Source organism: Blennius ocellaris (assembly GCF_963422515.1).
Source record: "Blennius ocellaris genome assembly, chromosome: 7".
Lineage (NCBI taxonomy): Eukaryota > Metazoa > Chordata > Actinopteri > Blenniiformes > Blenniidae > Blennius > Blennius ocellaris.
The window spans coordinates 3470436-3485769 of record NC_137656.1 but is presented as its reverse complement, the minus strand read 5'-3'; the positions used below and the strand labels follow the sequence as shown (position 1 = coordinate 3485769).

The window sequence follows — 15334 nt, the reverse complement described above, 5'->3', positions numbered from 1 at the left end:
CCTTGAGGCGCCGCAGTCAGACTGGAGGAGGTTTGAGTCGTCGTGGATCGAGACCGTGAACCGTGAGCTCGGACTTGAGTCAACAGCGCGGAGGAGCTCGGTCTGAGGAGCTGTTTTCCAGACCGCCTTTGTTCGGAGTCCGTCCAGCCGGAGACGCATGTCCACACAGCAGCGAGCCCCTGGGAAAAGTCAACAAATACTCCAACACCCCCCCCTCCTTCAGGTCACCAGTAAACAGTAAATTTTGTTCAAACAGTTCCCATCAGGCTTTTCTTCTCAGCGGGCAGGGTGACGTGAACTTTCCCCGCTGTGGAGTGTTTGTGGCTTCACTGCTGGACGGTCCCGATGAAGAGCCGCAGAGACACTCTGACTTTTACAGGCAAACATCACGTCCTCCAGCTCCTCCACTCTCTCTCTCTCTCTCTCTCTCTCTTTCAATACAAACACACTGCTTCTGGCAGCCGATGTCTTTTGTGTTACTTTTACGGCAGGAATTGGTCAAATAGTCCCCATCAGATCTAGAATCTACGTCTATAATGATAACGGATCACAGATAAGAAGCAGGAACATTTCATCTTCACTCTTTTCTCCAGATATCTCCAGAACAACTGTGAATCAAGGACAATTTCATTCACATGCTCAGAGATTTAAAACTTTATCACCCGAGTGAGCGTATTGGTTAACTCTCGCATTTATTCGAGACCCTTTGTTGAGTTTTATAAACACTTTTCAAGTTTTATCAACAGAGAAAATGATTCAATTTATAACATGACAGTTTATTTTGCGGGAATAAAGTGAGAGGTTTGTTAAATTTTTGAGAACGTTGAAGAGATTGTGAGATTTTATCCCATTTAAACGAAACAAATGCCCCTTCCGTATTTCCTGGTATCTTCTGTTTTATGAAGAATTGAGCGAAGGCTGTTGGTGAAGAGATGGCGCTGTACCCGAAGAGATAGCCGCAAAGAGATAGCCTCGATGCTAACAGGAGCTCCAGAAGTGTCACGTCTCAGATCGTCTCCTGAAAACTACAAGAAGCAGACTCTGAGGTGGAGATTTTGTTTTAGAGAGAAAAGGAGAGAACAGACCCTGGTTCAGGTGGGAGATGACGCGACAAAAAGCAACAGGTTGTCAGGATAAAGTGATAAAACCTACAGTACGTCCTCGACCCCTTCCTGAGACGTTTTGTCCACGGTGATATGACGGTATCTTCCTGTCCAGATCTGGGCCTCGGCGCTTCCAGCTGTGAATCAGGGAGTGAACTCTGGGAGTAAAGTTGTGTTGAGCGACACGTGTGAAAGATAGATGAACTACAGAGAGATTACAATATTGCTACCACAAAAAGAAGAACACCTTGACAGTCAATATGCAATGTTTGGAAAATTGCCTTTCAAAGTAATGTTGAAAGTAAACTTTCAGCAATGATGTTTTAGTAACTTGTTACTTTTATAAAGTAACTTGCATGTAGCAGTAGCATGAACCGGTATCTATAGAATCTGTTATGAGAATGCTTGAAACATCCACAATATATAGCATCTTCCTCTTAACATCCAGATTATAGAGCATCTTCCTCTTAACACCCAGATTATAGAGCATCTTCCTCCTAACATCCAGATTATAGAGCATCTTCCTCTTAACACCCAGATTATAGAACATCTTCAAACGTTCAGATTATAGAGCATCTTCCTCTTAACACCCAGATTATAGAACATCTTCAAACGTTCAGATTATAGAGCATCTTCCTCTTAACATCCAGATTATAGAACATCTTCAAACGTTCAGATTATAGAGTATATAATGAGTGAATTACACCGGCTCCCACAGTTGTAATAGTTCAGTTAACACTAATGCTAACACTACAAAATAAAAGACACGAGAACACGAGCAACACAGGAAGTTTATAAAGTTACTTTCTTTGCAATCACGACCAAACAAACAGTCACTTTTCACTTAATGTAATTAAGTTTTCAATTAACTTTCCAACACTGGAGATAACAAGCTGAAGTGAATTTACATACTTAGTGTGATGATTCTGACGTCACTGGTTAATGAGGATTATTATTATATTATAGAACAAATCAATGTAACGCGTTTAATCTGGAGGAGAATTTTACTGTCGTGCAACAGAGACTCACCAAGAATGAGACTCTGCTGACACCTGCTGGCCATTTCTCTCTCTCTCGCTCTCTCTCTCTCTCTCTCTCTCTCTCTCTCTCTCTCTCTCTCTCTCTCTCTCTCTCTCTCTCTCTCTCACTCACTCACTCACGCACACACACACACACACACACACACAGTCGACCAATGGACATTCCTTCTCCTTCAAGCAGATGCTGAAGATCATGTGGAGAAACTAAAACACTGTCACAGAAATACAAAATCATTTACACAAATGATCAAAAAGCAGGAGGACGCAGGTTTCCAACATGTCGATGTATTTTGCTCCATCAGAAAAAATAATATTGAGATTACATTTATTTTTCAGTAAAATATTGAACTTGCTCCGATATAAACACTAATGAATAAATAAAAAACATTAAAACGAAGGACATGATTTATACTATGTTTGCTGGTTCTTTCACTCAAGATCACGTTGAGTTTTGTGGCTTTTCAACACCAACATCAGTTTCACATCCCAAGCACAAATAATGTAAAAAATACTTCTGTGTGAAGTAAAATCACCATGGTCACATTACCAAACATTACTCTCACAAATCTTATTTCCTGCCTTGGCAGTCCAGTTCCTTTTAAAATGTCTTTTCCTGTAATGACAGCTATGATTCACTTTATATCCATGTTGAGATGAAGAAGAGAAGTGAAACATTGTGGAGGTCACATGTTTTTATTTGACATGGAGTGGGCACAGGATGTGCCTTTAAAAAAAAAAAGTTTGTTTGTGCAGCAATAATGGCAGCCGTCTTTAATATTTGGTTTGGAATTTGGAATATTTGGAATTAGTGGCCTTGAATGTATCACAGGAATCATGAAATCATACAATTATCGAGAGATTTTTAGATCGAAATGGTCGACCCAGTGTAAGAAAATGTGGTTTGAGTTGAAGACCCTGATTCTTCGAGCCAAAAAAGGAGCCAAAGCAGCGATTTCAAAAGTGCGAATGAATAGCTGAAGAGGAGAAATTGGACGCTTTTAAAAAGGCAGTGATGAGTTCTGACATCAATCTGATTGAAAATTGTTGTGTTGAGCAGAAATTTGCCATGGGGGGGGGGGGGGGGGGGGGGGGGGGAATTGTGCAAAAGTTTGATTGTGATTTGTGATTTACCACATGTGCATCTTAATGTGTTTCCATACTGATTTACACCAATGGGCCAATGTCAGTGATACAGTATGCTCTAGCTTTTTACATTCTTCCTCCAACTGTCTCTCAATTTAAATGAGCTCTTTTGTATCGAACGCAAGTTCAGTAAAGTTAAAATTGCAAACATTACACGGTGACCCAATAAACACAAGAACAAACAGACTCAAACAAAGTTTTCACCCCACTGCAGTCACTTTAGTCAACACAACAATAAAAACCCATCTAATGTGCAATATATTATATAAAGGACCAGTGCAATGGAACGTACTATTTTGTGTGTGTATGAGTGATGAGTATCTGTTTCTTCTCCCTCTATTTTTTATGTTCTAACAGCTTTTATTTGTACGTTTATTGATTTTATGATGCACAGATGGGTAGGCACTTTAAAAAAAAAAATCTTATTGTACCTGTGACAATGACAATAAAGTTTCGATTCTATTCTATTCTGTTCTATTCTATTCTACCTTTATTTGACCTGGTGTTTATTTACATTGATCAGAGTAAAGCGGAATCAATACTGCTGGAAGCCACTGGAATAGCAGGATCTTTCCGAATCCTTGGTGATTCATTTTCTATCACTTTGAATCATTTGAATCTCCAGGGCCCCTTCTAATAAACTCCAACAGCTCGCTGGCGCCCCCGAGAGGAGAGAGCCAGTACAGCTCCGTGTTTCCCCCTCGACATTTGTTTGCTTTACTCCAGTGAGTGTGTGTGAGCTCGGCGAGCAGCTGCTGCACCGCTGCGATAAAAATGAAGCTGGATGAGTGAAGGAAACGGACTTTGGCCATGTGACGCCCCAAACAGGAAGACTGTTCAAGAGGTGAGTCAGAGAGAGACTCCCAGTCAGTCAGGAAGAGGAGAGAAGAGAAGAGAGGAGCAGAGAGAGAGACAGAGGAGTCATGACGTGCTGCGGTCTGTGTCAGTATGAAACTAACAAACTGGTCCGGATTCAAAGTGTGCGCCTCGGATCACTCAAGTGGAGCCTGAACGGAGCCATCCTGCTCTTCATCTGGTGACTACACACGCACACACGCACGCACGCACGCGCGCGCGCGCCGTCTGATCAGGGGTGTGAAACATAAGGCTCGCGCTCCACGCCCTGTCCTGCAGGATGACTTTGCAAAGTGAAAAAGAAATTAAATAATGGAAAACATTAACTTTGATTTGACAATAAAAGCATGTCATTGTAAATGATTCACAGGGGAATACGGCGATTGTTTTAAAACCACCCGATCAGAGGTCGGATGATTGGCTGTGCAGTGTCAAACTTTTCATCTCATTAAGGAAGGAAGATCTGGGAGTTTGTAAAAACAAGATGCTTTTTTTTTTTTTTTTTTTTTACTGGACCTTGCATCAAAAATCATGATTAAAGAAGGAGTAATGTTGATTAAATGTGTTTCTATAAGAGGCCATCCATCCCGGGTCCTGGAGGCTCCAGGATCAGACCTGGAAACTCCTCCATTAGGCCCTCTTCACATTCACACAAAGGGAAAACCCATTGAAATGTTTTTTTTAATGGTTTTTCTACTGTGATGTTTCTGCATTGATCCACCCCAGGTCAAACTGGGCTACATGGCTCCCCGTTCCTCCTCATGAGCAAATTTTAACTTGAGGTTACAATAAGAATCATAGTTGTTTGTAATTCACTCGGAAGGAATCAGTGTTTTAGTGAACCTTGAGACTGACCCTCTATTTTTAAATCAGTAGTACTGTCACCGGCATTGAATCCACACTGTGAGGTCCGGTGTGTGAAACATGGTGCTCGTTGAAGAGAAGCACAGAGAAAAACAAGATTTTATGTTTTTTCACGAATTTGAAGAATCGGGGAAAAAATAATCTGAAAGAAAATGTTGCAGTTTTGGATGCAACAAAACGCAAAGGAGGGGAAAAAAATGAAGCGGATAGTTTTTGCACCAGGAGGCACAAAAGAAATCACAAAATGGTGAAAATACTTAAATATAATTCTTTTTCTGAATGGTGTTTGGTGGTTGAAGATAGTTTGGGCTGACTTGTATTGAACGGATTTTAATGGCTTCCTGTGTATACCAGGGCTCTTCTGCAGGGTCCAGACTGACGGCCTATTATCTGAAGGTTCTTATACAACCTCTCCTCTGGTCTCTGGTCCCCACAGCCTCCTGATGCTGTGGAACAGGAAGTACCAGCAGTTCGACCTGGTGGTGAGCTCCGTCACCACCAAGGTGAAGGGCGTGGCTCAGATCCAGCTGCCTGAAGTGGGAGAGCAGGTCTGGGATGTGGTGGACTACAGCGGGCCCGGCCAGGTAGGACCTCTGGACGCTACGAGCTTCCTGGATTCCTTCAAGCACAGAAATGAAATATCTCTTTCTTTTCAGGAGAAAAACTCCTTTTTTGTGATGACCAATGTTCTCGTGACGCAGGGGCAGAAGCAGGGAAAATGCGCCGAGGTTTGATGTGACGATCACTCACCTGCTCTTTGTTTTTTTTTTTGTTTTTTTGTTGGTGGGTAAAGTGTGTGGAGCTGTAGCATTTTCTATCCAGGTACCCTCCAGCGGCAAACTGTGCGTCAGCGACAAGGACTGTCAGAAAGGAGCTTCGGGTCAGCAGAGTAACGGTAAACACTCGGCACACGGTTCATTCACACGGCGACTGCACCGCAAAGGGTTAATCGCGTGGGTCGTGTCTTCGTGTCGACCACGTTTCGGAGCGAAGAGTGAGCTGCTTTGGAATGTGACACCTTGTTTGGTGTAAAAAGGTCAGGGGGTTCATCACTGACGGCGGTGTCAGAGGCTCTGTGTTGCCAAAAGTATTTGCTCAGCTCTACCAAATCATTACATTCAGGTGTTTCAATCACTTCCATGACCACGGGCGTATAAGATCAAGCACCTCAGCATGAAGACTATTTGTACTAACGTTAGTGAAAGATCTCAGGAGCTCAGTCAATCCCAGTGTGACACAGCGATTGGATCCCTCCTGTGTAATAATTCCAGAAGGGAATTCCCTCACAATCAACTGTGAGTAGGATTTTATAACAAAGTGGAAGTGATTAAGTGACTCGGCCATGAAGGGCGAGGCCGATCGACATCATACTGCATCCTTTGGTTTAATCATGTGATTTCACTCTGGTTCGTGTGTGGGAAGGCAGGTGAACGAATACTTTTGGCGGTTTAGTGCATTTGAAGAAATTGCAGCCCCCGATGATCCGACTGTATTGGTCATCTGTTGACGTGATGATGTTTGTGTCCTGCAGGCGTTCAGACTGGATCCTGTGTGAAGTTTGGCATTTTGAAGAAAACCTGCGAGGTTTCTGCCTGGTGTCCCATCGAAGCCAGGCAACATCTTCCACGGTAACTCGTCATAACTGATAACTCCCATTTGGTTCACCTCTGCTGAGGTTTTTGGCAAAATATCACCCAGAATGCACTTCTTCTCTGATAAGATCCTGTTAGCTGTGATGAAAATCTGGAAGTGAGGCTCTTGCAACTCTATCTGAGCCGCAGGATGGCTGAGTAAAAGGTTAAAAATCTCCTGGTTTTTAATTTTTTTTCAATGGCAATTGGAGCGTTTTACTAAAAGTAGCTCAAGCCTCATCAGAAACCTGTGGTGAAAGTCAAATGTTCAGTCTAAAAACAGGCTTTTCCTGAAGAAAATCTCTGGCCGAGGGGGTTTTACATTGTTCAGCAGGTCAGAAGAGCCACAAAAAAACGAACTACTTCCAAAATATCCAATCAGAAAAAAAACCCCGTGTTGCTCCAGGAGGAAATTAAAGAATTGACATTTATTATTTTCTTTAGATTTTCCCAAATTATTGTCACAGACGTCATTAGAATGTCTGCCGTTCGACGACAGGCTGGATGTCTGAACAGTCCAGCTCCTTTTAAAAAAAAAAAAAAAATTATTTTCCCGTGACGACGGACACCAACAGTACGCAGCAGCAAACAGCTGTCTGTTGTTCGGCATGAATGTGGGAGGACTGAGCAGCTCTGTGTGGGACACTTTTTCCAGGAAAACGTTGTTGGGGAAAGAAAGAGCGGCTCTGAGGCTGTTGTTTCCACGGCCTGTTCTGCAGTCACTCTGACAGCTGTAAGTCACTTTATATTCACGTTAAAGTGGAGAAGAGAAGAGAAGTGACACATTGTGGACGTCTCATGCAGTGTTTTGTTTATTGGACATAAAGTGGACGAGTCTCTCCGTTGGTTACAATCTTTCAGCTTCGTAGCCTGACTCTGTTCCGACCTTGATCGTGGTCACGTGGCTCGTTACTTGACGATAAACACTGCTGTGCGAAAGGAAGCGGTTTAACAGCAACCCAACCTGCAGAACTGAACACAGGACGATGGGAGCAGCGGGACACTTTGGCGAATATTATGGTGGGGAAAAGAAAAAAACTGGCGGAGATAAGGTTTTTTTTACTGTGACACGCAGCACGTGCACACTTTCGTGGAAACCGAAGTCCCCGCTGGTCACTTCCTGCACGGCTGAGGAACGCCACGTCCAGTTTGAGGCGCTGACTTGGCCTTCAGGTTCCCCACATCTCCGCCATGTTGACCATCTGTCGGATGTGTTGGATGACTCGGTCTGATCCACGGCGGCCGCTCCTCACAGCTGCTGTACCACCTTCGTTTAGTACTTGGGTTACGCCACATCTGGCCGTTCTGTTATGGCTGATCATGCGCCACATGATGAGATTTTAACCAGCTGAGAGCTTTTAAAACCATCTTGATCCTCCAGAACTCGCGTTCTGAGTTTAAAGGAGTCGTATTATTCAGCTTTTCAACACTTTCACATCGTCTCATTGGACCAAAAACTTTGTATTAAACTTTTTTTTTTTTCGCCACAAATCCAGCTTTTTCTTTATTTTCATCCACTGAGCTGCATTCAGAATCTGCTGTGTCTGTGCGATTCGCTTGTTGGAGCAGCACACTTTCTAAAAACTGAAACAAGCCACACAGATGATAAACTTTCTTCACTTTTGGGGCGTCATTCCAGGTATGGAGACGATTATTACTGTTGGAAAAACTATTAGAAAGTGAATTTAGCGTAATATGGCCGCTTTAAGTCACCGGGTCTCGCGCCTGGCTTTAGAACACATTTCAATGCAAAGTCTTTCCAGCAAATAAAATTTGTCTGGAAATGTAAAACTTTTGAATTATCTGTAATGAAGGGGAAACAAAACGTCTAAAATGGAATCTAAAATAAGCGTCACATGCTCAAAACTGACAATGTATTCAGAATGCTTCACAGCTACAATTGCGATATACCATATTTTTATTGTATTGTTTTGTATTTTTTTGCATTTAGAAACTTTTTCTTTTCTCTTTTTTTATGTATTTTTCCACTTCAGGCATTTTTGAATATTTTAGCCATTTAATGCATCTTTGGCTGCTTTAGCCATTTGGCTATTTGTAGCAACTGTGCATTTTATTTTGGTTATAGCAGCTTTAGCTTGACTGTTTAAAAAAAAAAAAAAAAAAAAAAAATAGTGTGGGGTGCACATGAAAGCAACATGTTTATTTGCATAGAAGTTTCATTGAGCCACTCCAGAGGAGCTGAACTCCGCCGGGCTAAACTGACTGACGCTTCCTGTGTGGCAGGCCTGCTCTGCTGGCGGCGGCGGAAAACTTCACCGTCCTCATCAAAAACAACATCCGCTTCCCGGCCTTCAACTTCACGCGGTGAGACGTCGCTCTGGCTCCTCCACTTTGTCACTACTTTGTTCTTTTCTCTTTATTTGATCAACTCGCTGATGCTTTGTGTTAAAAGGTTTAAAAAGTCCTTTGGTTTTTAAACTTTTCTCTCCTCGTTCAGCTTTCATAGTTTGTATTGCTTCACATCCTGAGGGGCAGACATTATACGTTTTTCTTCTTTCTGCTCCTTTTCATTCATATGGAATGCTGTTATTGCATTGTTTTAAATGAATGAAATGAAAAAAGAAAAGAAAAATGAAAACATCCGCCTGGTTAAGTTTTAATGCTCGATGAGCTCAACACCAGAACAAAACACAATAGAATTCTAATTGAATAATTTGAATCACGGATGCAAAATTTCCTGGTTTGGCTTTGAATAGTTTTAATGAGTAATAACTTGTTTTTAGTTACTGCTTTCATAGTGATTATAGACTGGGAATGATTTAAAAAAACAACAACAAACTACATCACATTCTCGTCCATACTGATCAACGGAAGCTGTGATTGATCCCACAGGAGGAACATCCTCCCCTGGATGAACGACTCGTACCTGAAGAGCTGCCGGAGGAGAACCGACTCGCTCTGTCCCATCTTCAGACTGGGAGACGTCGTCCGAGAGGCGGGCGAGTCCTTCACCAACATGTCGGTGGAGGTGAGATCAGTCTGGTTTCCTTCATCCAGCGAAACCTGGTTAGTTTTGCCGTTTTCTGTTGCTGGCTACTTACTGACGAGCTGACGCTCTGGAGGCCTGCGATCACATCTTGCATCCATAGTTTGTGAAGCAGTCGGAGCCTTCGTCCAGAAGGAAAGTCTGAAAATTCTTCACTTCAGCTCTGCTGGATCGAACCCCGCCTGTTGGATAGAAACGTGGCTTTAATCACTTTTCTTTACCAAGAATGAAACGTTCAAATACATGAAGAGCAGTTCCTGATGAGTCTAGAGCTGGAGCAACAGACACGCACGCACACACCAGAAAATACACACAAATATATAACTCACACCACATACATCACATAAAAACACACATACACACACGTACATGAAGAATTAAAGGAGACTGCAATCAGTTCAGTTTTTAATAAGTTACTGGGGTTACTTTGAGTATTAGCTCTGAACAAAGTCTGGTATATTTGCAGCCCTGGTTGTCTGCTTATTATCATGCACTGTCGCATTCAAATAAATTAAAGAATGAGAGGAAACAAGTGCATTTTGAGGTTTTAATTGGTGTCTTTGTATTTCCAGCTAACGGTGTTCTTTCTCTTCTTCTCGGTTCTGCTTGTATTTTACCGTGTGTGTGAGTTGTGGCTGCAGAAGTCACAGATGTGACATATCGTGCCGCGCAAATCTCCTGCCAGAATTTACAGTTCTCCTGTCGAACCACAGGGAGGCGTCATCGGGATCCAGATCAAGTGGGACTGTAACCTGGACTACCTGAGGCAGCACTGCCTCCCCCGCTACTCCTTCAGGAGGCTGGACGAGAAGGAGAGCAACAAGACGCTGTACCCCGGCCTGAACTTCAGGTGAGAGCTTCTCGCCTCGCCGCGGCGCCGCCGCAACAAATCGAATCCACGACGCTCCGCTCCACGTGCCGGTTTGTCCTCGTCAGGTTCGCAAAGTACAACCTGGTGAACGGCGTGGAGCAACGCACTCTGTACAAAGCCTTCGGCATCAGGTTTGACGTCATGGTGTTCGGCCAGGTGAGTTCTGCTTCCTGCTCAAGGAAGTGGAGTGAATGTTGGTCACTGAAAATCTACTTTACCGAATCCATTACAAAGACATCAGATCTTAAAATGAAGCCAGAAACGCGGGGAGATATTAAAGGAGAGTCCGAGTCTAATGGAAGTATAAAAACTGAGCGTTTCATCAGGCCAGAAAGAGTTTAGTTAAACAAAGTACACACATGCGCGTGTGCATCGTGGAAGAAAAGCAGGAGCGTTTCCAGAGCGTGGATGGATGAAGGTCCAGTTCAAGGCACTGAAGGTCGATGAGGCAACAATAGAAAACACTCTCTTCCTGTTTCACTTGCAGTTCACAGCTCATCCAGTGTCCCGGGTGACACCAGAATTTTCGGAAGTTTTGGATTCAACTCTGATTCACTTTGTGATTCAAATAAAAAAACAACATGATGACAAAATTTTAATAGATTTTTCTGTTTTACAGGCTGGAAAGTTCAGTTTCATTTATCTGATCATATACATCGGTTCTACATTGTCTTACTACGCTCTGGTGAGTCACCACACACACACACACACACACACACACACACACACACACACACACACACACACACACACACACACACACACACACTGAACAGAGAACCTGCTCTCTTCTGTTACGTTCCCCACATGCCTTCATGACGATTTATTATTTTTCCCAAAAATGTTTGCTCAGCTCTTCATATCATTATGTTCAGGTGTTCCAGTTGCTTCCACGGCCACAGGTATATGAAATCAAGCACTTTCTGCAAAGTTGAGAAGCTGCAGAGCTCCAAACGTCATGTACTCTTCAGATTAACTCCAGAACCGTGCGTAGAGAGCTTCACGGAGGGCTTCCGTGCCCGAGCAGCTGCACCCAAGCCTGGGTTTGGGTTTTGGCGGTTTCCAGGAGAACATACTTGTCTGACTGCATTGTGCCAGGTGGGCAGTCTGGTGGAGGGGTTATGGTGTGGGCTTGTTTTTGGGGGAGTTGGACTCGGCCTCTTCACAATGAAAGAAACTGTGAAAGCTTCAGCGTCCCGATACATTTTAGGCAATTTAATGCTCCAAGCTTTGTAGAAACAGTTTGGAGATGGCCGCTTCCTGTTCCAACATGACCGCAGCAGAGCGCGAAGCAAAGGTCCATAAAGACCCGGATGACCTTGCCTGCACATCGTCCTGACCTCAACCCCACGGAACATCTTTTGGGATGAATTAGACGGGTCTTCTTGTATCACATCAATCCCATAAACACTCCTGATCCTGGTGGAAAGCTCCCGAGGACAGTTGAGGCACATCATATTAAATAATGTCACCCAGTTTACTATGTGTGAGAAGGCAGGTGAACAAATACTTTTGGCAACATAGCGTAAATCTGTGCTTTCAATTGGTCAGGATGTTATTCTGATGGTTGAGTGTGTTCGATTAATACTTGATCTGGCAAGAATTGTTCATTTTCTTCAGGTTTTGAAGGTATCGAACTGGGATTGGTCCTGATCATGACATTTCTATATGAAACATGCAAGTGAGAATATATATATATTTTTTTAAAGCAGCAGTGTAAATGACAGCTGATGTCACTTAAAGGAAAATCGTCATTTGCTGCTTCGTCTGTAGCTCTTGTTAACATTTGACAGTTTTACTTGAATGATATCAAATCTTTGAATTATGTTGACGTAAAATGTTTATATAAATATATATATATATATATTTATTTATTTAGAATGTTTGTAATTTAATATGATCGGCAGAATTGCAAAAAACAACCCCCACACATTTTGATATTTGTAACAATATAAATTTTATTTAGATGAAAATCAGACTTTGAAAATAAAAATATCCCAGCAATGAGTTTGAAAGACAGTTTAATTTCACTATTACACTTTATATTTGCTTCTTTCATGTCTGAACACTTGCAGACGAGGACTTCCAATCCCCATGTAACTGAGAAAGTTTTCAGATCAGTGATTGTGGGTTCGCCCTTTCTCGTCTTCAGACCACGCTGCTGCTGGACTGGCTCATCGGGACCAGCTGTTACTCTGCAGAAGTTGGACAGAACTACTCTGAACGGAAGGTGGAGTCCGTCCTGGACAAAGAGCAGGTGACAAAAGTGTTTCAGATCAGAAAATCCGTCTGCAGTAGCCCATCCACTTCTGCTGTCACACATCTCATTTTGATGAGTCCTTGTGTGACCTGGACAGTGTTTCCAACCGGCTGACGGTACATTGACGTCTCCACATGTCTGTGCTGCAGTGCATCCTGTGTGTGTCTTATGTCGACGAGGACAACCTACGAATGGTGAAGAAGAGCAAGAAGAAAATTTTACAAGAGGTCAAACCGATTTCTGTTCAGCCCCGGAAGGTAAACCCTGAGCAGAGGAGGTGGAGAAGTTTTCAAAGCATCTTTAAAACTGGTCAGGAATCCAACGCTTTTATTGAGTTTGATGGAAACTGTACAGGAGACGTCCGGGATGTGGCGATCCCTCCCTTTATGACCACAAGAGCCGTTTTTGTCATTTTCCACAAAATCACTTTTAACTGGAGCCACAAATGTTATGTACATTTTGTTTATAAATGTTTAACATTTATAGATTCAACTTTAGAAGCTGTGTTTGCCTCATTTCATTTTGATATATGAGCATAGACTGTGTCTTATGTTGCAATTATGGGGTTTCAGCTGTTTTTCCATATTTCAACCTTTTTTCAACAATTTTGACATTTTAGCAGTTTTAGCTTTTTTTTTTTTTAAACAAAAATGAAATTTCTTAGAATTTTTTAGCAGTTTTTTCTCCCCATTTCTTTTGGTTTTTGCTATTTTTCGCTGTTTTAGCCATTTTACTTGTACTTTTTTTTTTTAAAGGCTCTTTTAGCCGAAAGCTAAAAGTCAAAAATGGCTTTGTGTGGGTGAATGAATGGATGAAGTGTGAAATTAAATGTTTTGAAACTTCACAAAATGATCAACTGTTGACTCCTGTTTCACAGTCATATAGTCGAAATGTTGGTATCACAGACAGTGAAGAGTCATTATGTTCAACAGAATGTTGTTTTTAAAGCATTTGGACAGCATGATCGGAGTTTAATAAGCAAAATATTATTTGAAAAAAGGAGCGATCGCTTTAGTGCAGTCAGATTCTCTTTTGAATTCAAAGTGGATGTTTTAGTTCCTTTGCAGCACACAGTTCTAAAGGAACTGTTATTCTCCAACAGGAGGACACGGGACACATGCAAGTGGCTCTCTGCCTCCTGCAGCCTCGTGCGGACGGCACCGACACCCTGCAGCCCCTCTGGCCGAACGTGAGGCCCGGTGTCCGGCCGGCCTGGTGCTCGTGCGGCTGCTGCGCTCCGTGTGCTCAGCCCCACGAGGAGCTGTGCTGCAGGAGGACCGACGGGGCCTGCATTACCTCCTCCCCTGTGTTTGAGCAGCTGGTGGTGCAGCGCCCCCTGCTGGAGGCCGTGCTCCTCTACCAGGATCCCCTGTCCTCCGGGGGCGACGGGATTCGTACGGCCTCCCTGCGGCACTGCGCCTACAGACAGTACATCAGCTGGAGGTTCGGGACCCTGCCTGCGGAGGCCAACGCCGTCGTCCCCAGCTGCTGCGTGCGGAGGATCAGGGAGGAGTATCCCAGCCCACAGGGACACTACGGAGGCTTCACTCCCACCTCCTCCTTCAAACAGGGAAAGGATGACTGAGAGCTGTGACAGAACTCCTTCAGCTTTCACTGGGCAGACAGGAAATCCTCACTATGGCAATAAAAATACAAAGCAAAACACAGCTGGTGCCATTTTTTTTTTCAAGCTGCTGTCTGTATTCAAAGATTACTTGTCTACTTTTAGTCTGGTGATGTGGAAGAATACAGTTTAGCGTTGATTCCAGATACGATAAATCCTTCAAAATATATTGACAAAATGCGCCTGTCCTTTTGCGGAAGCTGCTTCAGCCAAGTCATTACTTTGACTAAAACTGGAACGAAACCCTGTTAAAGGAGGCTCCATGCTTCCTTTATAACCTCCTTTACCCGAGGAAACACTGATGCATCCTTTACCAAGGGAGACGAGATCATGCTGCCCCACAATTCCTTGTGGCGACAAGATTTAAAGGGACCCGCTCATCTGAGCGTTCAGGGAAACTCATGACTGAAAAGGAAGGAGATCATGTTAATTCAATAATCTGCCTTGAACTACTTTCAATCATCTAAAACCCAGATCCCAACTATGAATGTTCTGCGGATGTTGTAAAGCGAACGCAGTAAAGTAAAATTTTCCTGCAGCCTATTCTCAGTTTGATTGATTTATTCACCTGGCAGCCTCTTTTCCGATGATTTACATTCAAACCTTGTGATCTTTGAGATTATATCAGCGTTTAGAGGCTCAGGGGAAAGTTGTAGAAATGCGTTTTTTTATACGCCATTCTCAGAAATGTGTAGTTTTTTCACCACGGCAGACATCACTCACTTGCACCGTCGTCGGATTATTTTCAACTTTCCTGAACCCTGTGACGTCATCCACACGGTTAAGGAAAAGTGGATAGGAAAGGATATAAGGAGGGACTATTCGGAAGCACCCTAAAGCTGAATCCAAAATGGCTGCCCAAACAACGCTGGTTCTGCAGAAAGTCTCTGGGTCTGGTTAAACTTACTCTTCCAGAAAACAATTACAGGACCGAGG

At 43.1% G+C, this 15334-nt stretch overlaps 1 protein-coding gene across 1 annotated transcript; it reads left to right on the top strand.

Moving 5' to 3' along the window:
• The first annotated feature begins 4029 nt into the window (after positions 1 to 4029).
• Positions 4030 to 14546, top strand: p2rx7 (purinergic receptor P2X, ligand-gated ion channel, 7). Its single transcript, XM_080499095.1, has 13 exons — positions 4030 to 4322; positions 5442 to 5589; positions 5662 to 5733; positions 5828 to 5900; positions 6537 to 6633; positions 8881 to 8961; positions 9490 to 9625; positions 10357 to 10493; positions 10580 to 10670; positions 11134 to 11199; positions 12667 to 12771; positions 12924 to 13031; positions 13877 to 14546. Exons 1-13 carry the CDS (start codon positions 4210 to 4212, stop codon positions 14357 to 14359), a joined length of 1710 nt encoding a protein of 569 aa, XP_080355221.1. The 5' UTR covers positions 4030 to 4209; the 3' UTR covers positions 14360 to 14546.
• The last annotated feature ends 788 nt before the right edge of the window (positions 14547 to 15334 follow it).